The sequence below is a fragment of the Sturnira hondurensis genome, unplaced genomic scaffold (genome assembly GCF_014824575.4).
Source record: "Sturnira hondurensis isolate 20B ecotype Veracruz unplaced genomic scaffold, ASM1482457v3 Scaffold0007797, whole genome shotgun sequence".
In the NCBI taxonomy this organism is placed as follows: Eukaryota; Metazoa; Chordata; class Mammalia; order Chiroptera; family Phyllostomidae; genus Sturnira; species Sturnira hondurensis.
The window spans coordinates 2,788,842-2,815,157 of NW_028080428.1; the positions used below are offsets into that span (position 1 = coordinate 2,788,842).

Consider the following 26,316-nt stretch of genomic DNA (forward strand, 5'->3'; position numbering starts at 1 on the left):
CGAACCGAAAGGTCATCAGTTCCATTCCCAGTCAAGGCACAAGCCTGGGTTGTGGCCAAGTCCCTGATGGGGGCTGTGTGAGAGTCTGCTGATTGCTGCTTCTCTCCCGCATTGATGTTTCACTCCCTCTCTTTCTCCCTCCCTTCCTCTCTGTAAACACATAAATAAGATATTTAAACACACCCCTTCTAAGGGCAAGTGCACAGGGAGAATCCGTGAATTGCCAGACAATGCCAGATACTCAAGAGTCCCCGCTGGGCCTTGCCTGCCGCCAGCTAACTCCTGACCTGGGGGTCAAGAGCTACTCCTGTATCTTCCCAATGCACCCTTTAAAAATTAAGCTTCCTTGAGCTGATTTCTTTACTCACAAGTGAAAGACTCTTAATTAATCTAAAAAGTGAAGTGCTTGGCACAGGGCCTGGCACAGGGTAAGTTAAAGAAGTGTCTGTGATTCTGACGCCAAATGGGGCCCTGGAGGTAGCCCCAGCCGAGCTCCCTGCTCACAGAGAGGGCCAATGGCCAAGGTCTACTGCAGGGGACCAGAAAATCTGGCTCCCGGCTCCTGTGTTTGCCCCCACCCCTGCCCCCACTGGACTGCATCAGGCTGCTCGCCCGTAGGCTGTCAGAGTACAAACTGTGCCCTTTACGCTGCCTGCACGGAACTAGGTGGGTGGTTTTACAGTTAGCTGGCCTTGGCTGAGAGGCGCCTGGCGCTGCTCCCAACCCCGGGCGGGCCCTGCCTGGTTTCGCCTGGAGGCTGCTGCCTGTGCCTCTGGCCCCAGCCCTCGGCCCCTGCTCTTTCTTGCCCAGCCTGTGCTGGTTGCTTTCCAGCTCCCCTTCTTTCCTGGGGAACCAAATCTTTTTAATACTGGGGCCCAGGTTTTCTACCCCCTGTTAGCCTCATTGCTGGAACTGCTCTTGGACTCTGCCCACAGCCAGCCTCTGACCTCTTCTGTCCTTCCTGCTGGAGGCATACCTGGGTTTAACCCTTTCGTGGCTCAAGTGCTCACCATCTTCTACCGCTCTGCTTTGGTCCCCAAGGAATTAACATCCCATTAGCTTTTCTTTCTTCTAAACTCAGCTGTGTGCTTTTTTACAAACTTTTTCATCAAGAAATACTGTCCAAACATCTTGAAGCCCCATCTGTAAAGCAGAAGTGGACCGGTCCTGGGGCTGCAGGGGGCACGGCTTGAAAATCTTTGCCAAATTCAGACATGTTTGTGTTACCTCTCAACTTGTGCCATGTCCACAAACCATCTGTACTGTCATTCACCAAATGCTCTTCTTTAAATTGACTCACTTTTAAACTTACTTAGAAAGGAAATTGTAATCACATTAGCTAATTACCCTAGGTGGTGGTTATTGCCAGGCTCTGTTCTAAGCACTTTACATCCACTAATCTGTGTAATCCTCTAGACAGTCCTATAGGGAAGGTAAATTCTATTATTAGCTCATGTTACAGATAAGGGACCGGAAGCACAGAGTGGTTATATAACTTGCCCTAGGTCACACAGTAATGTGGCCCAGGGGGTCTGGCTCCAAGTCTGTACTCTTAACCACTCTGTTGGTTCTCATTGTAAAGTATGCAAAGTGAGATTCGTTTGTCAGAAAAACAGAAGTTTTCTAGAAAAAGACTATACATAGCTATTAAACATTGTTCAGCCTGGCTGGTGTGGCTCAGTGGATTGAGTGCCATCCTGTGAACCAAAGGATCACTGGTTCAATTCCCAATCAGGGCACATGCCTGGGTTGCAGGGCAGGTCCCCTGTAGGGGGTGCGTGATAGACAACCACACATGGATGTTTCTCTCCCTCTCTCCCTCCCTTCCCTTCTCTAAAAATAATTAAACAAAATCTTTAAAAATAAATAAATACATGGATGTCATCTACTTAAGGTATCTTAGCCAGCGATAGAGATTTTACCTAAAACCCTAGGGGAGGGAAGCACCGAAACAGAGGGCCCTTAACAGGGAGCTCAGCTTTCAGGCAGGGAGGAAAAGGCTTGGGTTCCCCGGGTCTTCCCATCTTATTAATACTGCCCTCTACCTCAGTGGGAGAGAACCCTGTCACTGTGTTTATGATGTACGTCAGTGGTATCAGCCCACTGAAACGACTGTTACTGATTGCTTTTTGATTTTGATTTTGATGACTATGATAGGCTGATAACTCAAAGTTCTCAGGTCCTAATTCCTGGAAGCTGTCAGTATTACCTTATTTGGAAAAAGTAACCACAGAGGATGGTCTGAAATTAAAGCTAAGAGCAAGTCATGGCTTGTAGACCTAGTCATGTCCTGGGCCTGTATCTTCCTTGACAAAGGTCAGCCTTTACCCTCACTGAGCCTGTCTTACTGTCCTTTTGCATCTATGATGACATATCTTTGGAAAGTCAGAGTCATTTCCTTTTTCCAGACCCCTCAGGGCACAATCTCCCACCCCAGCAGGAGAACACAGAGCCCCTTGTTGTTATGGTCATTATGGTAACTAACTGTTAACGATCCATTCCACCTCTGTAAAAGGAGTGTGTGTCTATTCATTCCTTTTACTTTTTATGCCATTTCAGAGGGTTTTTTTTGCTTTCTCCTGGCCCCTAGTCTATCACTGAATTTCATGTAACCCTTTAGGCTTCCTCCTTTGATTGTAACGTATAAAATAAGGTGTTCAACTGCCCTTCTCCAGAACATTTCTCAATCCTTTGAGATTTTGCTTCCTTGCAATTTTTGTCAGTTTGGCCCAAATTCATAAAAATTCTCATGGGTTTGGACATTTGTTATGTTGACACCAAAATTAAGTTTACTCTAAGTTTACAAAATTTGGTTTAGGTCGTTGGTCCTCAGTGAGGGTGTTATTACCCCTTAGGGGACTTGTCGGGGTTTGTGAGGGAGTTCTTTTGGTGGCGACGATGCTGAGTGGGAAGGTGCTTCTGGCGTGTGTGGGGGGAAGGCTAGGGAGCCCTGCCTGCCTGCCAGTTGCAGGATAGCCCCTCATAATGAAGAACTGCCCCAGTTTCTGTTTCCAATGTCGCACTAGATATTCTCGAATGTGAAAAACATTTACAATTAGAACTTAATTTATTTATTACTTATTTTGTTTGTAAACAACGAAACATTTCTGGTGCCATTTTAACAGACCGTGAATTTTTCTGTTCTTGGTTGGGTTTGGAACGGTACTGAGAGTTCACCATTTTGGAGAGTGATGTTGCCAGCAGCAATAGCAAGAGTCCTGTTTGAGCCGCCAGGGCGAGACCTCTATATCAGTCTGCATTTGTAGCTGACTGGAAGACATAGTTCATTGTAGATATTTCATATGATAGATATTGTTTTATGAGAAATGTCTTTCCATTTAGCACAGCCATGATAGGCTAAGTTATGTCTCTGGGCCACCATATGAAGAAAGACAGAGCCTCCAGAAGCCCTGGCTGTGGTGGCTCAGTGGACTGAGCTCGGACTGTGAACCAAAGGGTCGCCAGGTTCCCAATCAGGGCACATGCCTGGGTTTCGCGGGCCAGGTCCCCAGTGGGGCCATGGGAGAGGCAACCACACATTAATAATTCTTTCCTTCTCTTTCTTCTTCCCTTCCTCCCTTCTCTGGTATCATTACCAGAGAAATAAATCCAGTGGGGTATGAGGTCTGGTGAAAATAAAGAGAGGCAATTGTTGTTTTTTCTTTAAACACACACACGACATTATGATTCTAATTGAAGGCCTGGCAGATAGTAGGTGGTTAATAAAGTTTTAGTTGGGTTACTATCGGTTCTTTGACTGGGAATCCAACTGGTGACCCTCTGGTTTGCAGGCCCCTGCTCAATCCACTGAGCTACACCAGTCAGGGCTGTATAAATAAATAAATAATACATACATACATACATATATATATATATATATATTTATCACAATAAAAAATCTTATAAAAGGTCAGTAATTTTTATAAGTGAAGGAGGTGATATTCACAGATGTGAAGGCTTGTGCTCCATTCACACAGCTGGCAAATCACGATTGCGTCCCTTTTCCAGCGGTAATGGAAAGAGCACCGACTTAGCCCGTATCTACCGCCGGCTTGATGATGGCAACTCCTTTCCCTTCTCCACTTCTGAAAGGGTCTCATCTGTAAAGTGATTGGGCTGGCCTGGCCTGGCCTGGCTCAACTTATCTTTTTTTTTCTTTAAATTAACTTACTTATTTTTCTTTTCACCTGAAGATGTGCTTATTGATTTCAGAGAGATGGGGAGGGAGATGTGAGAGAGAAGCATTGATCGGTTGCCTCTTGTACATGCCCCAAACGGCACTGAACCTGTAGCCTAGGCAGGCATGCACCCTGACTGGAAATGGAACCCTCGGTCTTTGGGTTGACGGGATGACCTCCAGCCAGCTGAGCTACAGTGGCCAGGCTGGCTTATCTGGAAGAATCCTTTGCAGCTTGGACACTATTTGCTGGTGGATATTTCTGAGTATGATCTTGCCTACCCTCATTCCCCACACTTGGTTCTAAATGACACGGTGTTCTTTTAAGAAATCAGATGTGTCACCAACGTTGAAGTTCTGTTTTCCCAAAAGATGTCTCTTCAAGACCTAAAGTCCATTTCAAGAGGAAGGTTAAACCTACACCAGCCAGCATTGCAGCCATTGGTCACACGCGGCTACGAAACAGCTGTAATGTGGCCGGACCAAATCGAGATGTGCCGTAAGACATCCACAAAGAATGTCAAGGGCTTACAAAAAGAATATAATTTTTACATTGATTACATGATGAAGTGATAGTTTTTAAAGATACATTGGGTAAAATAAAATATATCACTACAATTACATTTTTAAATGATTAATTCTCTTTTAAAGTGCACCCAGGGATTTCGCAGCACATGTCTGTCGCACACTGTTCTGATCCTGACCCCTACCAGCTCGCTGGAACCAACGTGGGACTGCCCCATGATGCCTTTCAAATGGTTTTGCCTACTGAGCGCTAAGGGCCTACCGATGCTCACTCTGGGAAGATGTCAGCAGTTTGGACTTGTGATGGTATCAGAGCAATGCCCCTCTTTTCTTCCTTAAAATGTACCTTATTTTTTAATTATAAAAGAATTAGATGCTCGTTATTGAAAGTCTAATGACATGGGAATGAATAAAAAATGAACTCCTCATCTCATCACCTAGAGTAATTAATGCTTTTCTCTATGCTGAGAAAACAGGCCTGTCTATGAAGGGCTTTCCCCCTGTGGCACAGAAAGACATAACATTATACAATTAGTTGTGGTTTTTCCCTCTTACATTATGGTTATTATTCCACATCAATAAATATTGAACTATTTTTTTTCAGTGTGCCCCAGGCATGAAACAGCTCTAGCCACCAACGCAAGCATCAAGCTAAGATGAACAAAGGCCGGTGGGTCTGCTTTGCCCCTGGTCCTTGTCCATTGTCAGGGGTTTTGAACTATTTTGGGGGGGGTTGAACTATTTTTTGGGGGGGGTTGAACTATTTTAAAAAATATTTTATTTATTTAATTTTAGAGGGGAAAGGAAGGAGAGAGGGAGAGAAATATCAATGTATGGTTGACTCTCGTGTGTCCCTTGCTGGGAACTGGCCCACAACTCAGGCATGTGCCCTGACTGGGAATCGAACCACGATACTCTGGTTTGCAGGCCCATGCTCAATCCACTGAGCTCCACCAGGCAGGGCTTGAACTATTTTTTTAAAACCAATAAAATGTTCTATCATAAGGTGATACCTAATTCCCTTAATGGACATTCAGATTGCTTTTACTACTTGCTACTACAAACAATGCTAGAATCAATTAATTTATACCAATATCCTTATTGATGAGTTCTCTGTAGACTAGTTTTCCAGTAGGATTACTGTTAAAGACTCACCACATTCAAAGTTTCAGTATTGCCAGAATACTTCCCAAGAAGGAGGTAGAATTCACACTATCATCAGCAATGTCTGAATGTACTTTCTCACACCCTTACCAGCAATAGATATAAATCTTCTAATATTTTTGCTAATCTGAGGGGTGAAAAATGTTCTCATTTTCTCAGGACATTTCATTCCCCTGATTACCAATGGAGTTTCTTGTTTATTGGGCATTTGTGCTTCTTTTTAAAAAATTAAATTAAATTTGCCCTGCCTGATTTGGCTCAGTGGATTGAGTGCCAGCCTGTGAACTGAAGCATTGCTGGTTTAATTCCAAGTCAGGGCACAGGCCTGGGTTGTGGGCTGGGTCCCCAGTTGGGGGCGTGTGAAAGGCAACCGACCAATGTTTCTCTCCCTTTCCCTCTATCTAAAGATAAATAAATAAAACCTTCGAAAAAAATTAATTGGGGTGACATTGGTTAATTAAATTATATGGATCTGAAGTGTACAATTCTATGCTACGTCATCTGTATATTGCATTATGAGCTTCATTTACACTTCTTTTCCTATAGAATTACTAGTTCATTACCTTGGCTCATTTATCTCATCCTTTTTCCCGTATCAACTTGTAAGAGTTCTTTTTATAATATAGATATTAGCTCTTCATACTCACGAATTTATATCCTCAGCTCAGACTTTGCCCTGAACTGAAGATACACACATCTAATTGCCATTGGTATCTGCACTTGGATGACTTAGAGACATTATCACACTTAGCAGGTCCCAAACTGAATTTCTGGTCTTCTGCAGAAAATCTCTTCTGCAGTAGTCCCCATCTCTTTTTTAATTTTAATTGTAGTTTGAGTACAGTTTTCTGCCTTTTACTCCCAAGTAGTCCCCACCTCAGTTAATGCTTCCAGTTGCTCTCTGTCGTCTTTGACCCTCTTTCATAACTGATAGCCAACTGCAGCTCTGCTGTCCCATCTGACCACATCCCCTGGATTCCATTGGAATGCCCCACTCATGTCACCGTCATCTCTCCTGTATGTTTTCAGTAACAGTCATTTTTCTGAACAAACAACGGTTTTCTCTTTGTTTTTGCCCATTTCTTTTTTTTTAATATTTTACTTATTTATCTTTAGAGGGGAAGGGAAGGAGAGAGGAAGGAAACATCAATGTATGGTTGCTTCTCGTGCATCCCCTGCAGGGAACTGGCCCCTGCAGGGAACTGGCCTGCAACCCAAGCATGTGCCCTGACTGGGAATCGAACCACGATCGTCTGGTTCGCAGGCCCGCGCTCAATCCACTGAGCTAGACCAGCCAGGGCTCTTTCTTTTTATTTATTTATTTTATTTAATTCTTGTTCAAGTACAGTTTTCTGTCTTGTATTCCCAGCCCTGCCCCCAACCTGTGCTCCCCACCTCCCTCCCATTTCCGCCCCCCACCTTAGTTATTGTCCATGTGTCCTTTATACTTGTTCATATGAGTCCTTCCCCTTTTCCCCTGTGATTCTCTCCCCTCTCCCCTCTGGACCCTGTCAGCACGTTCTGTATTTCAGTGTCTTTGGTCACATTTTGCTTGCTTGTTTGTTTTGTTGTTTAGATTCCTGTTAACGGTGATATCATATGGTATTTGTCTTTCACCGCCTGCCTTATTTCGCTCAGCATAATGCTTTCCAGTTCCATCCATGATATTGCAAAGGGTAGGAGCTCCTTCTTCCTTTCTGCAGCATAGAATTCCATTGTGTAAATGTACCATAGTGTTTTGATCCAGTCATTGACCGATGGGCATCTAGGTTGCTTCCAACTCTTGGCTATCGTAAATTGTGCTGCTATGAACATCGGGGTGCATAGGTTCTTTTGGATTGGTGCTTCAGGGTTCTTAGGATATACTCCTAACAGTAGAATTGCTGGGTCAAAAGGCACGTTCATTTTTAGTTTTCTTAGAAAATTCCATACTGTTTTCCATAGTGGGTGTACCAGTCTGCAATCCCACCAACATGCCCATTTCTTTCTTTTGGGTTAGGAAATAATTTTTAACATTTTTAAAAAAATTTACAAACACACCAGAGAATCGTGCAATGCTGCCAGCACTGGATGCAATCCTGGACCACAAATCTGCATGCTCCTTTGCAACTGCTCCTGTGATGGCAGAACTTTCATTTCACCTTTACTGTTTGCTATGATCCGCGTTATCTTCAAAATTAAGAAACATACCGTCTTTCCTCCAGCATGACTTTTGTTGTTGAAATACTACGGCTGGATGAACCTTCTTTCTAAGCACTGGTTTGCCTCCTTTGACTGTGCCCATCACCATGTCACCCACACCAGCAATAGGAAGCCTGTCAGTCCTCCCTTGATCCCCTTTACAGAGATGATATAGAGATTTTTGGCTCCTGTGTTGTCAGCACAGTTGGTGAGGGCTTCTAATAGGAGACCAGAAGACTGGAAGACCAAGGGAAATCCAGAATTTCGCACTGGAGACACATCACATCCTCTCCTCAACATCTTGAAGGCAGAAAGGCATAGAAAACATTGTTTTTCCCATTTCAATAGCAGCCATAAGGATACTTAATGAAACAATGAAGGAAAAGTCCTATCAGACCTCAACCCTCACTAAGAGTGAAAATCAAAATAGTTCTACAGGGTCTTACACTCCCCAATCCCTGCCCCCAATTTTTTAAAGATTTTATTTATTTATCTTTAGAGGGGAAGGGAAAGAGAGAGGGAGAGAAATATCAATGTTTGGTTGCCTCTTGTGAATCCCCTGCTGGGAACTGTCCTGCAACCCAGGCGTGTGCCCTGGGAATCAAACTGAGATCCTGTGGTTCACAGGCCCATGCTCAATCCGCTGAACTACGCCAGCCAGGGCAGATAATCCCCACCCCCATTCTTATGCTCTATTATTCACGTGGTTCCCCACCTCCAGCCTTACTGCATCTTGCAATTCCTTGAACAGGCTTTTGCTCCAGGATTTTTTGAATTGTGTTGTACTTTCTGACTGAATGATTCTTCCAGAGGATGACTTACTTGCTCCTTTGGTTATTTCAAGTCTTTAGCACTAACCAAGAGGCTATATGTTTTACTTGTTAATCTGTTTCCTCACCATCATAAGAAGCTCCAAGAAAGTGTTGATTTTTGTCACTTTTGTTCACTGCTGTATTCTTGGTGCTGCCCACATGGTAGGTCCTCAATAAAATTTGTAGAATAAGCTTGTAGGCAAATATTTCCCTGAGTTTGTCACATGTATTTGTTTTTGATGTCTTCCCTCAGCAAGATCTTTATTTACATACATCCATTGGTTTTGATTTTTTTCCTTTCATTTTTATATTAATGAATAAACTTTCACCCTGGCTGGCATAGCTCAGTGGGTTGAGCGGGAGTCGGTGAATCAGAGGGTCACTGGTTCGATTCCCAGTCTAGGGCACTGGTTCGATTCCTAGGTTGCAGGCCAGGTCACTGGTTCGATTCCTAGGTTGCAGGCCAGGTCCCCAATTGGGGATACTTGAGAAGCAACCACACGTTGATGTTTCTATCCCTCTCTCCTTCCCTTCTCGCTCTAAAAAGAAATAAAATCTTAAAAAAAAAAACCCACTCAACTTTTGCCTCCTCAAGGACCGTTCCCTGGACCTTATCTTTTATTTTATTACATTTTTTAATGTGGAATATTTCAAACTTACACAAGAGAGCTACATCTCATTAACCCTCGTTTGTAAATTCCATAAAGGCAGAGGCGTGCTCTTATTTTTCACCTCTCCAGCGTCTGCCAAGACCTCAGCAACTTCAGAGAATGTTTCCAGAGAAGGAACTAATGGCACGAGGCTTTCTCCCTAGGCAGATGCCTCTCAGATCCCCTCAGACAGCTCTGCACAGACCCGGAGGCGGGAGGCGGGAGTCCCGGGAGCCTTTTGCTGACTGAAGGCGTTTTTTTCCGTTTTTTCCTGCCAGGCCCAGCCTTCCCTTGGACATTATTCCTACCACCTTAAGACTCAGGTTTGGTCTAAGCTGCCAGCATTAGAGAAGCTCTCACTTCCAACTGAACCAAGTTTTTCCTTGGGGCCCAATGATTACCGCCCCACTCAAGCCACAGGCTGCCTCTCAGACTAGGCCGCTCAACTGCAAACGTTCCCAAAGCACCTCCCCACCCCTCCTTCCCCCTCCCAACCCCGCTTGGGCAGCGGCGGTTGGTAGCGCGCCGTCTTCTCTCTCCCACCCCATTGCTAACGAGCGGGCGCAAGGCCTTCTGGGATTGGCTGCGCCTGCGTGGATCTTCTCTCAGGCTCTCTGATTGGCTGCAGGGCGCGCGGGATGCGAGCCCTGATTGGCTAGATCAGGGCGCCTGCGCGGCGGGGTTCTCCGTCGCCAGCCATTCCTGGAGAGGACTGCCGGCTGGCCGGACGTCTCGCCAGTTTCTTCAGGAGAGGTCCCGGCTCTCCGGGAAGGCGGTTGCGGCGGTAAAATGAAGATATTCGTGGGAAACGTCGATGGAGCAGATACAACGCCGGAGGAGCTGGCAGCCCTCTTCGCGCCCTACGGCACAGTCATGAGCTGCGCCGTCATGAAACAGTTCGCCTTCGTGCACATGCGCGAGAACGCGGGCGCGCTGCGCGCCATCGAGGCCCTGCACGGCCACGAGCTGCGGCCTGGGCGCGCGCTCGTGGTGGAGATGTCGCGCCCACGGCCTCTTAACACTTGGAAGATTTTCGTGGGCAATGTGTCGGCTGCTTGCACGAGCCAGGAGTTGCGCAGCCTCTTCGAGCGCCGCGGACGCGTCATCGAGTGTGACGTGGTGAAAGGTAACGCGAAGGCGCGCGCACGGGGGCACTCTGCTTGTTAGCCACTCCCCTTTCCCGGGGGTCGGTCAACGCGCGGTTGGGGCGGGGGTGGCGAGAAGTCCGCGGGAGCGTGGTCCGAGTTGTTGGGGGCGCGATGGGTAGAGCCACCCTCCTCCCCTGTTGTCCAGACACCATTCACAAATGGGAGGAAGCGGCTCTGGGTGGGTGCGGCGGCCACTGCTGGCCGGACTACGGGGCCGGGGACGCGCCTGAGAGACTTGCGAGTGTACCGGGGTGCGCCTTCCACTGTTCTCCTGGGCCTGGCACCGAGCGGAAATTGGGAAGTGACGGGCACAAGCCGGATCATGGAGCGGGGAAGATCTCTACGCTTCCCCAGACGTCGGTCAGAACGAGGGACGAGGGAAAAGGTGGGGGCTGACGCCCCAAGACCATCCTCGTGTTCCCTTCTGGTGATTGCTCCCGAGCGGAAGGTAACGGGGCCCTTGGACGTTTCTTGGGCTGGGATTTTTTTAGTATTTTGTGGCGTGGGTGTAGTCATGGGTACGGGAGCGGCCCCTTCTGAACCACTTCGGCCTTTTAATATTGTTAGGTGGTTTAGGCGTGGCAAATCTGCGCTTTCCAGCTCCTTCAAATTTGGGGTTATTTTCTTTGGGCACGATTTTGCATCTATAAACTTGGAAACCCCGACCTCTCGAATGTGGAAGGAGGCTTACTTTATGAAGGCTCCTTCTCCGTAGACTTTACCAAACCTGTGCCCCAGGCCACTGTCATTCTTTTAAAGCTTGGAGATTTTATAAGGGGGCATACTGTGTGGCTGCGGGGGAACATGGGAAGGGGTCTGTGAGGGGTTTTCTTTGATTCCTTGAACGTTCATTAAACATTTACTTATTAGATGTCTTTGCTTGATGAGCCTGGTCCTCAGGGCAGATCCCTAACTTGCCTTTTAAACTTGGAGAAAAATGTATCACCATAATTTAGGCCCAACCTCTTTTTTTGGAACCTAGTTGATTTTTTCCCTAGTATGGGTTCTTACTCCCTTAACCGTCATTTTATATTGCCAGGGTTTGGTGGGACAGCCCTTGTGTATGTGGTTAGTCTCTGTATCACTTGGGATCAGAATTAACTTTGCCCTGCCATCTTTGAGGATGCAGCCTGGGAGTGTCTGATGCCCTACTCCTGGTACTGGATTCATACTTGGTCATTATCCTGTGTGAAGTTTTGAGGCTAGGAAATAAATGTGGGTGCAGGTGCTTACTTATTTCCACCAAGATAACTTCATTTGCTGTCCTGGAGGGGCACACCTTTCGGGCCATTCCTTGTCCTTTCCATAACTGGGAGAAGTGGAACGGGGTGTGTGGTCTCCACTCCTGAATCAGTTCCTTGTTTTGCTTTAATACTGCATTCTGTTTTCCTCAGCTCAGGTTGTGCAAGTCCACGACTATCTGGAATTGGGCTTCCCTGCTGGGTGCTCTGAGGCAGGCTGTATGGTGCATGGATTTTTGCTTTTGTTCAGAGTTAAAGAATGAGAAAGGCCTCAGATTGGGTCCCTGGCCAGGAAATGAATGAGGGGTAATGGTTCATTAGGAGAGTTGCGTGTTTAATTGACCTGCTATGTATCTTTCCTGGTTCTTAGGCAGGGTGGTTACTAGATTGGAGTTTAGAAACTAGCATCTTCAGGGGCAGTCTCTGTGGAACTCCTTACTCCTTAGTCAAGTAGCTTGCTTTTGGGTGGTAGAGAAAGCAGAAAATGTGCCTGAATTTGCTTGAGACAGACACTTAGTGGAAGTGGGAGGCAGGGTGCAATGTACAACCGCATGCGATTTTTAGAACTGTTGGCTGACTCCTTGTGATAGAGCATAAGTTTTGTGCCTTTCTAAATGCTTGATGAGTAGAAATGCCTTGACTTCTCACTCAGGGAATGATGGTCAGCTGTTTGCAGTTTGCTGATATGTAATAATTCCTGATACACTTTGATGTAAGGGACTGGGGGAAATTTCAGCATCATATCCTTCACTGATACCTTTCTGTGTCTTTGAGATGAAGGAAAGCGAGGTTTTTAAGTTGGAAATGTAGTAGAAGAAATTTGCTCTGGCTCTGTAAGTAGCTTATTTCTTGGGATGGGAACGGGCATTTTATTGAGTCTTGTGTTGGCTGTCAGGCCTTAGAAAAGCACAGAAACTTGGCATGGCACGGGGCATCTAGTTCTGTTTTACTTCACAGGGGGAAAAAAACATAGTTGCTTGGTTACCTCAGGAGCTTAGATATGGTTTGATTTGTAGAGTAAAAATCTCCATAGCAACAGCACATTATAACCACTGTCCACAGCTACATTCTATTGGGTGTTCAAAGATGAAGTAGGAGAGTTTACAGCTAGGAACCATTTGAACTTCAGGCAAGGTCTGAAAGGCAGAAGAGGAAACCTACAGCTAGGAACCATTTGAACTTGAGGCAAGGTCTGAAAGGCAGAAGAGGAAACCTTTTCCTCCTCTTTTTGTGGGTGGCCATTCTTTTCTCCTAGATACAACACAGCTCTAGTTTTCCAGTTACAGTTTTTTACTCTTCTCAGGATAGGGAAACTAATTTTTCTGAATTCTCTTAACTTGGTACTGGAGGAATTATAATGCCACCAGATCATTAGGTAATCTCTGTAAAACATTGCTTGCTAGTCCCATTAAATGCCGTAGATTTTCTTTAGAGGTCACTTTATTCCTTGAACTAGCTAGCTCTCCAGGTTAGAGGGTCCCTGGAGTTCTCTAGGTGTCTCTGTTTTTTGTCTTTACTGCTCTAGGAGTAGTTGGTTTCTGAGAATCTTTGATAGGGTTAGGTCTGTGTTTGGCAGTTCACTGTTAGGATTGGTTAGCCTCTTTTGTTTGAGTCTGGATAGTCTATTCTCTCCAGTATCAGGCTTAGGAAATTCCTTATTTTAAACTGGTTATATTGTAACTGGTGGCTTTAAAAAATCAGTTATATAGTTCAGGTGGGCAGTCAACTAAGTTGACTCAAGAAATCTCAATATTCAAATCTCTCAACTTGGTCTTTTAATGAAACTCAACTGAGCAGGGAGTAGACAGTGGGATGTCCTGTTGCTCTTGTAAACCCATTAAAATATTTTTTGTTGGGTGTTTTTTTTCTCTAGGTCATTCTAGTTTCAGGTTTGCCAGGAATATAGTCTATTTCTTTATTTTCTCATAGTGCCTGGAGGTTTTCCCCATTCCCCTTAATCTGCCTACAGGCTCCTGCTTTCTGCTTGCCATTGCATCCTGGTGGTTTTGCCATTCTGCTGAGGGTCAGCTCAGCTTCTGGTTTGAAGAGATCTCCCACTACCAGAATCCATTTTCAGCTCACTCTATCAAAAGTGGAGGTGAGAGATGAGAGGACAGTTCTAGTGTCCGTAGCAAGGCCAAAAGGAATACTTTTGCATTTCCCACTTGGTAGGTAAGGAATCAGGTTCTGGCCATGAGGATGTGAGGACTGAGAGTTGTGGTAGTTCATTTTGTTCTTTTATTGTCTCTGGCTGGTTCCAGGTTTGCACATACAGATGGCATTGTATATCTTTAAACAAATTTTTTTTATTTGTTGATTTTAGAGCTAGAGTGGGAGGGAGATAGAGAAACATTGGTTTGTTAATTTATTTGTTGATTCTTGTATGTTCTCTGACCTGGGATCAAACTTAAATGTATTGGGGATATTGCTCTAACCAACTGAGCTGCCTGGCTAGGGCTGTGGCATTGTATCTGTGGTGTTTGATTAGAGATGACAGATAATATTCTGTAGGGAAATAAGCCTAAGTTATTCCTAGGCTTGAATAATAATAATTCTTCATCATTATATAGTTACTTTTACTTTGCCAGGCACTTTTATCTTCTCATTTGAATCTCCTAACTCTGAGATGGGTAGGACAGATTTGTCAGATGGAGAGTTTTGTCAGTTCCTCCAGAGCTTACATCAAGTCAGTGGTACTCTGAATTTGTAACTGAAGCCTTTAAGCTCCTAGCCAAGGATTCCTTGTTCTGTACCATGCTTCTGAATTAAACCTGTTTATTAAATTTTTATTCTCATTGGAGCTTGTTGCTGGCTTTGCCTTATATCTAGGAAAATGACTTGCTCTACAGGAGCAGCAAGAGAGGGCATCCTAGTATATCTAGGGCATCTAGAAAGTTTCTAGAAATTAGGATACTTACTAGAGCCCATTTAAAAGGAATTTTTATCTTTGAGAATGGACCCTAGTAATGTCATCCAGTTAGTTCATTTCCTGAACTGATGTGAGAGTGATGGGGTCCTGGTACTTGGACTGTATCTTAAAGTGGCCACAGGTCCAGATGGGGTGAAGTGTGCATAGCCTTATTTTGCACGAGGATGATCTTATCACTTGTCTTCATATCCTCCTTGCACCATTGTGGTTTGTAAGTTTGAGAACAAGAATTTCTTCTCATCCCTCTTCCTCCTAAAGTTTTTTTTTCCTGTGTGGTAGATGCATAGGTCTTTGAGATCCACATCCTATCTTAGAGCCTGTCCTCCCACCATAGCTCATTCAGATCCTGAGGATCTCAGCGGTAACCTGTTTAGCAGAGCCTGCTTGCTGCAGTAATTGTAGCTTCTTACCTTGAAGCTGAGAAAACAAATCTCTTCTGTAAACAGTTTGCTCTGTGAACAGGAGCCCAAGGGGTAAGCTATACTTTTGCCCCTTAAACTGGTAGAGGATGTAATGTAGCCTGTGGGAGGAGACTTGGGCCCGAACTCAACCAGGAGGCTTAGTTTGCATTCCAACACCTCATTGGTTTGCACGGGGTCCTACTTCTCCCCTTTCTAGTCATATTACATAGTTCTGCCTTATACATTGACTTCTTAGGGGTAGACTTGGTGTAGTGAAGGGCATGGAGAGCTGGGATTTCTGTTAATGGCTCTAACACATTTTGATTTGGGGCAAGCCATATAAATACTGAACATGTTTGCCCACCTGTAAAATGAGAGAATGATCGTTTGCTCTGCCTCCTTCACAGGATTGTTGTGGAGTCCTATGAGGTCCTGTGTATGAAAGTGCTTTGGACACTGGGAAGTACTGTGGGAAAAGGGGAGATCATTTTGGAGGAATTTTATGCGCTGTGCATTGCAGTCTAGCGCTCTTGCCTTAATTGGACTCTAGGCTGAGACATGGGTTATGTCAAGACATAAGTGGTCATTTCCAGAGTTTGAGAGTTTAAGCCTCAAAGGTGAGCAATAGTATTTGGTGACTTTAGATTAGAGAATACTGAATAGTTAAGTGATCCAGGCACTCTTTCTGCGTTTTTTTTCTGCTGGTTTATACTTACAGGAGCTGTGAAGATTTTTATCCTGTGTTGCAGTTCATCTTTGCTCTTTCTTCTCTCACCAGGAAGTTGGGTGAGGTGGCAGGGGGAAAGGGGAGAATGGGGAGAAGGCAAAGGTGGCTTCTTGGGACAGCCAGAAACTTTGTTATATGGAAGCCACATTTTATGATATAACTCCTGGAGAGAAGGGTTTGGAGGCCTGGAGGTAGTTGGCAACAGCTGGGTGCTGTTGGTGTGTCCAATTTGGGACCCATTGGGTAGCATGCCCTGCCCCCCTAATTGCTAACCCTCTGTCTGCTGCTTTATCAGACTACGCGTTTGTTCACATGGAGAAGGAAGCAGATGCCAAAGCCGCCATCGCGCAGCTCAACGGCAAAGAAGTGAAGGGCAAGCGCATCAACGTGGAACTCTCAACCAAGGGTCAGAAGAAGGGGCCTGGCCTGGCTATCCAGTCTGGGGACAAGACCAAGAAACCAGGGGCTGGGGATACAGCATTCCCTGGAGCTGGTGGCTTCTCTGCCACTTTTGACTACCAGCAGGCTTTTGGCAACAGCACTGGTGGCTTTGATGGGCAAGCCCGTCAGCCCACACCACCCTTCTTTGGTCGCGACCGCAGCCCCCTGCGCCGTTCCCCTCCTAGAGCCTCTTATGTGGCTCCTCTGACGGCCCAGCCAGCCACCTACAGGGCCCAGCCCTCAGTTTCGCTGGGAGCTGCCTATAGGGCCCAGCCTTCTGCCTCTTTGGGTGTTGGCTATCGGACTCAGCCCATGGCAGCCCAGGCAGCCTCTTACCGCGCTCAGCCCTCTGTCTCCCTTGGGGCTCCGTATAGGGGCCAGTTGGCCAGCCCTAGCTCCCAGTCTGCCGCAGCTTCCTCGCTTGGGCCATATGGTGGAGCCCAGCCCTCAGCCTCGGCCCTTTCCTCCTATGGGGGTCAGCCAGGTGCTGCTTCCTCGCTCAACTCCTATGGGGCTCAGGGCTCCTCCCTGGCCTCCTATGGTAACCAACCATCTTCTTACGGTGCGCAGGCTGCTTCTTCCTATGGGGTTCGTGCAGCTGCCTCCTACAATGCCCAGGGAGCAGCTTCCTCCCTAGGTTCCTATGGGGCCCAGGCAGCCTCCTATGGGGCCCAGGGAGCAGCCTCCTCACTGGCTTATGGGGCCCAGGCAGCTTCTTACAATGCCCAGCCCTCAGCCTCTTATAATGCCCAGTCTGCCCCATATGCTGCACAACAGGCTGCTTCCTACTCTTCCCAGCCTGCTGCCTATGTGGCACAGCCAGCTGCAGCTGCTGCCTACGCCGGCCAGCCAGCTGCCTACGCTGCACAAGCCACTACTCCAATGGCTGGGTCCTATGGGGCCCAGCCGGTTGTTCAGACCCAGCTGAATAATTATGGGGCTCAAGCATCAATGGGCCTGTCAGGCTCCTATGGGGCTCAGTCAGCCGCTGCCGCCACTGGCTCTTACGGCGCTGCAGCTGCCTACGGCGCCCAGCCTTCTGCCACCCTGGCAGCTCCTTACCGCACTCAGTCAGCTTCATTGGCTGCTTCTTATGCTGCCCAGCAGCATCCCCAGGCTGCTGCCTCCTACCGTGGCCAGCCGGGCAATGCCTACGATGGGGCAGGTCAGCCGTCTGCAGCCTACCTGTCCATGTCCCAGGGGGCCGTTGCCAACGCCAACAGCACCCCGCCGCCCTATGAGCGTACCCGCCTCTCCCCACCCCGGGCCAGCTACGACGATCCCTACAAAAAGGCTGTCGCCATGTCAAAAAGGTACTGTATGCCCCCCCGCCTCTGCCCCAAGCTGGGGCTTAGGGCAAGGGGCTGAGGTTGGCATGGGAGGGAAACCGTAGCCATCGGCCCCTCCCTTGGTCTTCTCTACTCCCGTGGGATGTCCAAAGGCTGAGGGGGATGATGTGTGTGAGCTTCCCTGGTCACCAGGGTTCAGGTGGAGCATAGTGCTCAGACTGGGGTGGTACCAGCTAGTCAGGCTGGGAAAAGCGTGACCTGTCTAGGACAGCCCAACTGCTATTGGAGCTACCGCCTGCAAGATTGTGGCCCATAGCCTTTCCCACCGTCTGTAGGAATATTAAGCCTGTTATGTGGTTGTCCTGGCTTTGGTGGGGGTAGGTGTGAGAGAGTGGTCCCTTTGGTACTCATTGGCTGGAGGCAACGTACGTGAGGTGCGTCCACCTTGGGAAGTTGGGGACCTTGCTTTTGTCCGCCGTTCTGTTGATAAACAACCACGGTCTTTCTGTGCAGGGCCCAGGGGAGGGAATAGTTTGTGGTTTGGGAATGCAGACCAAAATCCACCTTGGCCAGTTCAGAAGGGAGGGCTGCAGTAGCGGGCTTGGTTTCTCACTGAGTTGAACCAGGCTTGATTTCTTGCCCTGGATAGGGTGATGAGCCTTCTGACAAATTCTTGTGTGTTGGAGACCAGTCTGATCACACCCTCCCTATCCCCATTGGCATCTCCCCCATGCCCACCTGGAGCCCTCTCCTCAATTGTCTCATTCACCAACTGTCTTCTTCTCTCGACTAGGTATGGTTCCGACCGGCGTTTAGCCGAGCTCTCTGATTACCGCCGTTTATCAGAGTCGCAGCTTTCGTTCCGCCGCTCGCCGACAAAGTCCTCGCTGGATTACCGTCGCCTGCCCGATGCCCATTCCGATTACGCACGCTATTCGGGCTCCTATAATGATTACCTGCGGGCAGCTCAGATGCACTCTGGCTACCAGCGCCGCATGTAGGGCCAACCTGGGATGGGGCACCACAGGGAGGGGAGGAGACAAGTGGGTTGGGTGCAGACCCAGGTTATAACCACTGGCCCATACCGCTCCTGTGTGTGGTTTTTTTCATCCCTTCTACCACGTGGGCCTTCCCCAGGAGACGATCCATTTTGAGTGTTCGGCAGTAACCTACTTTGTTCCTTCGCCTCAGCAGCAAATCTTGCTACTGGCTCTAGATCTGCGGTTTCCCTCTCCCCTGCCTCCCATCTCCCCAGGATGGGAATTTCTTTTATGTTTTTATTTTTCCCTGGCTCCCTTTTATTTTTGTGCGCGATATTTAAGGTCGTCTGGATGGGGAAGCAACCTGCAGCTGAGGTCGCCGGCGCCTTTTTCTTTTTAGATATGAGGGAGGCCAGGAAAGGGTTAGCTTAACCATTTCCTATGCGCCAAACTGTGCCAGCAGTCCAGGGCTCTGACTGTCCCTCTAGACTGTGTTGAGACTGAATTTCTGTTGGGACAGTCAGTTGGTATGTGTTCAAATTCCTACTGACTCCTGATGTTCTAGCTGATGCTGAGTGGCACAGTCCCACTTCCCTATCTCCCCAAGTAGGTGGTGTTAGAAAACCTTAATTTTTTTTCCCTTTTGTATGGACTACAAATAAAACTTGGGGCAATTTGCAGTTTGGAAACCTGGTTGTCATTGTCTTGATTGCACTCAGTTTCAGAGGAGCCAGTTTGACATCCAGGAAGCCGTGACAGCCAAATGGAAGGCAACCAGAGAACCCATGGCAGATGAGGAAGGGGGATTGAACGTGGAAATTAGAGCACTTCCCCTGCTGCCCAGGAGGATTTAGCTCATCATCAGCCCGCTAGTCTGCCATCTTTGGGAATGGAGAGTCCAGATCAAGTCGCTTGGGCTTCTTCAGCCCTCGACTTGAGTTAATCACACCCCAGTGCAGTAAATTTATTGCCCATTTTCCTCTGCCTGTGTTTGACTGGTTTCCCTGACTTGTTTCCAGTTGAGAAACAACCTGTGTTCCAGCAGCTTGGTTCTGGGGTTTGGCTTCTCAAGTGAGAAGTGGGGAAGGGGCTTGCTTTGGTGCTTATGAGGCTAGTGGATCCTGTAGGCCATGGGCTTGAGTGAGTGCTGGGGCTGAGACCTGGAAAGGAACCAGTAGTGGGATGGGGGTGATGTCGGTGTCTGATTCTGCCCGGTGGTTGGAGAAAGGAGGGGCAGGGACAATCGGAAGAAAGTATGGGAGAGTCTGGTCACAGAACTGATATTTCGCCTGTTGAACATCACCATGGAGCGCCCTTCCTGCGTCCTGCCCATCTGCTATCATCACGGCCACCTGAGACTCACTTTCCCTATTCGATTTGTTAAGAGTTTCCAGATATTTACTTGCTGGGTTTATATTTGAAGCTGTTATGATAGACTGGTAATGGGCTGAGGTGCAAGTGTAACCAAGTAAGGATGCTGGGATAGGGTGAGGAATCGAAAATTCCGTCTATACTTTTATTCAGGGGCTGGAGGTTGAGAGGACCTGGGTAAAAAAGAATTCCAGCCGGGGACAACGTGGGAGGCTGGGGTGTGATGGATGAATGGAAGAAGACTGGTTGGGTAGGGTGATGACAGAGCAACCACCTACTGATGTTCCTTTGGGTAAGGCAATTTTCGGGACGTGTATGTGTCAAATGGAGTTCAGGTGGGTTGTCTTCTGCCTCCTTTACTGGCTTGTGAATTCACCTGTGACAGAGTAGTTTGTCCCAGATGTTCTCTCTCTGCCCAGTGGGGAAAAGCATATGGATGGTCTATAACCAAAAACTCTCGTGGGTGCTTATTGGGGTGGTCTCAGGGCACTGGGACCATAGCTTTTTTTTTCTTTCTGCCCACTGCTTTGCCTTCAGGGGCTTCGCTGCTCCTTTTCATTTCTTTGCGGGACTGGGAGGGGAAGTTCGCTAGGTTTCTTGGCCCTTTTCTGCAGTGAGGGTGGGTGATCTGAGGGCCAACCTAACAAGGTTAGCTCTTGTTACTACCTGGGAGAATGCAGTGTTGGTTGATTGTAGGCCTGTGTATTTGTGATGCTTGTCAGTGTGGCTTTCTGTCCTCTTCCTTTCTCTCCAGTGAGGGTTCCTGTGAAAAACAGCCTGATGTGCTCTTGGGGCCAGTGCTGATGTTCCGTATTGTAACCCGAGTTCTCCAGTGTGACCTGGCCTAGGTGATCCCTCTGCATGCCGTCTTCAGGTGCTGATGCCCTTGCTGCCTCAGCCCCCGGGCTTTTCAGTCTTCAAGCCAGAAGGAGCTAAAAACTAAATCATTTGCCACTTTTCTCTTTCTTGCAGATTGTTTTAAAATTCCCTCTACTCTTAAATTATGTCACCTGTGTTAACCCTATAGTCCACTCATACTTTACTTTTTGTGGATTTCTGATTTTCAGGGTCCTATAACTTGGAGATGGTTGGGTTGAGTGAATGGGAAAACATACATTTGTTTTGGGAAAAGGGGTGTGAAATGTGGACTCCTGGTATCCTTTAGATTTTTGCACTTTTGCATATATCACTTCTACAACTTGGCCTTCATTCATTGGAGAAGTCGTGGATGATTTATTCCTGGAACAAGACCACATAGAGGCTTCTAGCCTCTGCCTGCTTGAGGTTTGGACCTTGTTTCAATTTTGTCTGGGGGTAGGCCTGGGGCCCTATTCATTCCTTACACTGGAGGTACTGGGACTGTGACTGGTCAACCTGTATGACAGGTGACCTTTGTACTTGTGACTGTCAGTTAAATCGTGCAGAAGTCCATGCACATGACACTTCATTTTCTGCTCATTTTTTCTATTCAAGCCAAGTTAGTGGACTACAACATGGGTTGGCTGAGGTTATAATGAAAATTTATTAGATTTATGGACTAGTGTGCTATGTAGTATGTGTAATAGAGAAGATGGATGGCAGGCAGAAAGATTATATTCATCTGAATTCTCTAGGTACCTTTAAAAAGGTTGTAAAGGGGGGAATCTGGAATTTTCCAGGAAAGTTCTTAAATGAATTCTTAACGTCCAGCTCTAAATCATTTGAAATACTGTGTCCATAGTGTTAGAAATAATAGTGTTTAGGCAACTGAGCCCTTGGGCTGTTCTCAAGGAATTGATTTAATAGCCTGGGGAGGAAGGACCTACATTAATGAACTAGTTACAGCAATGTTAGAAAAGTGATAGGTAGGAAAGGAGAAGATGGCACAGTCCAGGTAATCAGAGAAAACTCCCTGGAATTAGGATTAGATTTGAAAGCAAGGTACAGAGAATGACTGAGGGGTGCTGGCTCTAAAATGAGGTTTCCTGAGTTTGAATCCTTGCCTCTACTTCAGTTTCTCGTCTGTTAAATAGGGATAATGGCTAACATTTATTGAACACATGTTAAGCATTGTTAAAAGTGCTTTTTATATATTAATCTCCATTGTAACCCAAATGTTTTAAGTATTCCTAAACCTTTTTTATTTTTTATTTTTATCTTTTTTTAAAAAGATTTTATTTATTTATTTTAGAGAGATGGAGAAAGGAGGGAGAAAGAGAGGGAGTGAAACAGCAATGTGTGGTTGCCTCTCACACACCCCATACTGGGGATATGGCCTGCAACTCAGGCCTGCGCTCAATCCATGGAGCTACACCAGCTAGGGCATAAACCTTTTTTATGAATGGGTAGGCTGTAGGTTAGTAACTTTTCTTGAGGTCACATGGTTAGAAAGGAGTGAATCAAGGAATTGAACCAGCCATTTTGAACCATCCAGGACTTGGAATCATGATACTACTACTGTTGGAAGGATTAAGTGAGAACATGTGACAAGTGCAGGGCCATATATATATATGTATGTATGTATATATATGTATGTATGTATACACATACACACATACATACATACAGTCACTGGTCATTACATGCTAGCCATCTCATAGAAATAACACTCCAGGGAGATTGGGGTGGCCTGCTAGAGCACACAGTTGAGTATAGGACTTTGGTACATAAGAGTGACTGAAGGCAGGGGATTTCGTGATGCATGGTACCAGTTTTGGCCACCTCCAGTCTCAGACAACATTTCAGTGTTTTGGGATCAGATTCTCCTGGATTCGGGAAAGAGGTAGTGAGTCTGCAAAGACAGTAAGGGGAAGTTAAGAGCACGTAGCTGGGAATGGGATTGGAGGCATAAGAAGCTTGCTTAACTGGCCTAGTGGCTCCTGAGCCACCCTGGAGAATACTGGTTTTTTAATATAAGGCTTCGTAAGACTAGTAACTCATTTCTGGGCCAGGAACCAGAGTTATTAGGCATATAAACTATTCCCCCTGAAGGGTTTGAAATTTATACAGATTGCTTATTCATATTTGAGTGTCTTTCACTGACACCAGTATTTCCCTTCCTAAATTTAGATTTGTCACTCATTTTCCTAAGTCCAGGGTCCAGGCTCTTTCATAAAGAGCTGCAGCCAGAATATACATGTATGCTTGACTCTTGACAGAAATCAGCTCTCTAGATGACTTTGGACAAATCACTTTACCTTTTAGGGCTTGGTAACCTGATCATCAAATTAAGAATCAGCAAAAAGGCATCTACAAGTGTTCCAGACAAGGTACTTTTAAAACATCCCATTCAATTCCATTTTTTATAGTTGGCATTGTGAGGTAGAGGATTTGGACTAGATGTTTTTAAATAAAGGGAAAACCTTTAATGGAAAGTAAAATTTTTTGTTAAAAAATTTTAAGAGATTTTATTTATTTATTTTTAGAGGGGAAGAGAGGGAGAGAAACATCAATATGTGGTTGCCTCTCACGTGTCCCCAATTGGGGACCTGGCCTGCAACCCTTTGGTTTGCAGGCTGGCACTCAGTCCACTGAGCTACACCAGCCAGGGTGACTGCAGTATTGGTTTTTAAGGAACAAACATTAAGCTCCTTTCATACGGTATTTTTTATTGGTCAGATATGTTTGTTAGATGAACATTGGCATGGAGACACTCAGGCTATAAATCTTCATACCTGTAGATTGATTTTACAGCATTTGTCAAGCTGGTGATCCTGGTGGTAAAATGCTGTAGCATAGGTTTCCCCCTGGCTTTTGGGTACCTGCTTTTTCTAATGGAGTTTGGAGGGTGTACTTAGTTGGTAAGAGTAAAGGTGCTTATTTTTGGTAGTAAGTATCGAGGCTAACAAATGCATTCATTTATCCATTTGTTCACTTAGTCAACAGTTAAATTTAACTGCCTATCATGTACCAGGTGCAGTTCTAACACTGAGGACAAAATGAGTAAGAAAAGGTCATTGTCTTTGTAGAACAAGTATTTGCTTGGTACAGCGGTTGGGAGGAAGGCAGAATATGAATGAACGAGTTGAGTTTCAAGTTGTAAGCATTTTGAAAAATAACACGGAGTCTTGGGATAGAGTGTGAAGGTAGGGTTGGAGTAGGGGGATGTTTTTAGATGGGTGGACTGCGAGGGAACTGGAGAAAGAACATTCCAGTCTGAGCTGGGGACAAAAAGGCCAGTTTGGAGGGGGGGTTAAGGAGATTGGGAGGCTCTGGCAAGAACCAGATTGGGTAGGGTGGGTTTGAAAGTTTAGCAATCTCAGTGGGTTGTAAAACATGGGGATGATTTAATGTGGTTTACTCAGTTGGACGAAGTTGCAAAATGAAACAAATGAAACTGGATCTAGAGAACTTTCAGGAGGTAAATCAAGTAATTAGGTTGGGAGTGGACAGTGGGCGTGGTCTGCAAACCGTCTTAAATTGTGACCCTGAGAAGAATGATATTCCTAGTCTCCTGCAGACTTGGAGAGGTTCCTATTTTCGTGTAAGGAGTTGATCTATTATGTTTTGGTATTTTGGGAGGAAGTTTATCTTCAGGGCTGTTGAGATAATAAAATACTTTGGAAGATCAAACTCAAAGGTGCTGAAAGAATTTTTTTTTTAAACCAGATGTATTTCCCTGTGTGGATGAGTTATGATGGCCTCCTGATGCTGGTCTCCTCCAAAGCGTGGGTACATGGAGTTGTTTTTCTTCACCCGATCATATGGCCTTCACTCAGGCTCAGTGTCAGCATTAGAATCCACGGTGAAAATGGACCAAGATTAGTGACCACTACGTGTTGATGTTACAGGTAGTGGTCACTGATGTTTGGGGTTTGGTTTTTAGGTCCTTACCATTTCCCACTGTAGAATAAGTTATTGACTTGTTTTCCAACATTTGATTTCAGTCATGTCAGTTTCTTTTTAATTTTATTTTTAGAGAGAGGGGAAAGGAGGGAGAAAAAGGGGGAGAAACATTAATGTAAGAAACATCTATTGGAGTTGCCTCTCCCCAAGTGGACAGGCACCTGGCTCGAAAGCCAGGCGTATTTCCTTACTGAGAATCAGCGACCTTTCCCTCTGCGGGTCAACGCCCAGCTCGCTGAGCCACACTGATCAGGGCACCTGTCAGGTTTTTAAACCAACTTCCATAACCTTGCTTCACTTCTTTCTTTATGACCCCACCCCTCTTGGCGGGGGTGGGTACTTTGGAGGGCAGTATGTACTACTTAACGTGATTTCCGCTCCCTTGCCTCAAAAACAATTTACTCATTTTTTACCATGTTTTTAAGGCATTATTTTAAGCTTTTCAACCCAGTATTTGTCCGTCCCCTGTTTAACTCCTTCGAAAGCTTCCTTGCTCAGTGAGTATGGGGTTGTGTCAAGAAGTCAGAGGATGAGAAAATGCTTTGAGGGAACTGGATCCTTTGGAGAATGGTCTTTGGTTGTATTTTGTTTACAGCTGATTGTGATTAGGCTTTTCTCTCTAAAAAAAGTTCTAGGAGTTTAAACCTACAACTCTGGCAGATGGCGCCCAATAAAAGAAAATAAAAAACTTAATGTGCTCCAGTTTTTTTCTCAGGGCAGGGTGGGGGTGTTTTCTCCATTTCCACGGCCACAGACACAGAAGCGGCGTCTTCAGCTTGGACTCCAGGAGGCTGGTTGTGGGGCGCGGGGCGCTTGCTTATCTTCTCGGGACCTCCTAAATGACTTCAGGGCCCCACTCCCAGTCTGCGTTCATAAACTTTTTAGAGAGTTCCTTTAATCACCACTTATGAAAATATTTGGGGGAACTCCTGGGACTCTGAGGGTGACAGTATGGATTTTTACAGTTGATTTCTTAAGGCGAAACGCTTCGCTGTTTTTTCTTACTGGCTTTTGAGTCTGCCTAAAGCTATCTGCAGCATCGGAGGGCGTGTTCTGGGAGGTTAGAGGGAGAAATTTGGGGGAAGAAGGCAAAATAGCGCAGAACAATGTCGGGGTACGCACGTGGAAGCGGTGAGCTGAAGCTTAACAAAGTTGGCGCCTTGAAGCTAAAGACTGCCACACCTGGCCCTAACTTGCTCCGCCTAATGGCGGGTGGAGTACTGCCGGCGGAGCCCACGTTCGTAACTCCTCCCACACGCAACCTCTTACCCAATCAGTGACTTCGCCTTAGCGAAATTGGTGCTCATTGGCTTTCGCGTAAAAGCTCGGCGTTACTGACGTTTCCACCTCTTCCCGGCCTCTCAGGTAACTGGCGTTCCTGGCAACCAATCAGGAAGAGGTTCTGGGCGAACGCCGGCCTTTTACTTTACTGAGTGACCAATCCGGTGGTGGGCTC

General features: G+C 46.4%; 1 protein-coding gene and 1 long non-coding RNA gene across 5 annotated transcripts; both read left to right on the forward strand.

The window, feature by feature from the left end:
• The first annotated feature begins 10,184 nt into the window (after positions 1 to 10,184).
• RBM14 (RNA binding motif protein 14) lies at positions 10,185 to 26,308 on the forward strand. Of its 4 annotated transcripts, none has more exons than XM_037053309.1 (3): positions 10,185 to 10,635; positions 16,251 to 16,361; positions 26,226 to 26,308. In XM_037053309.1, the coding sequence occupies exons 1-3, from the start codon at positions 10,299 to 10,301 to the stop codon at positions 26,291 to 26,293; spliced, it is 516 nt and encodes a 171-aa protein (XP_036909204.1). In that variant the 5' UTR covers positions 10,185 to 10,298; the 3' UTR covers positions 26,294 to 26,308. The 4 variants fall into 4 exon arrangements, with proteins under 4 accessions (XP_036909204.1, XP_036909203.1, XP_036909205.1 ...); XM_037053308.1 differs by lacking the exon at positions 26,226 to 26,308 and adding an exon at positions 18,479 to 19,354 and having other exon boundaries at positions 16,251 to 17,709; XM_037053310.1 differs by lacking the exon at positions 26,226 to 26,308 and adding an exon at positions 18,479 to 18,598.
• On the forward strand, positions 10,644 to 13,588 carry LOC118991792 (uncharacterized). Its single transcript, XR_005067471.1, has 2 exons — positions 10,644 to 13,032; positions 13,089 to 13,588. It is a non-coding gene; the product is annotated as an uncharacterized LOC118991792 (long non-coding RNA).
• Positions 26,309 to 26,316: the final 8 nt, after the last annotated feature.

Excerpts from the sequence above, each read along its gene's own strand:
- RBM14 (XM_037053308.1), top strand. The coding sequence starts at position 10,299 with ATGAAGATATTCGTGGGAAACGTCGATGGAGCAGATACAACGCCGGAG. Across the intron at positions 10,636-16,250 it reads CGAGTGTGACGTGGTGAAAG|ACTACGCGTTTGTTCACATG; the intron begins GTAACGCGAAGG and ends CTGCTTTATCAG. Across the intron at positions 17,710-18,478 it reads GCTGTCGCCATGTCAAAAAG|GTATGGTTCCGACCGGCGTT; the intron begins GTACTGTATGCC and ends TCTCTCGACTAG.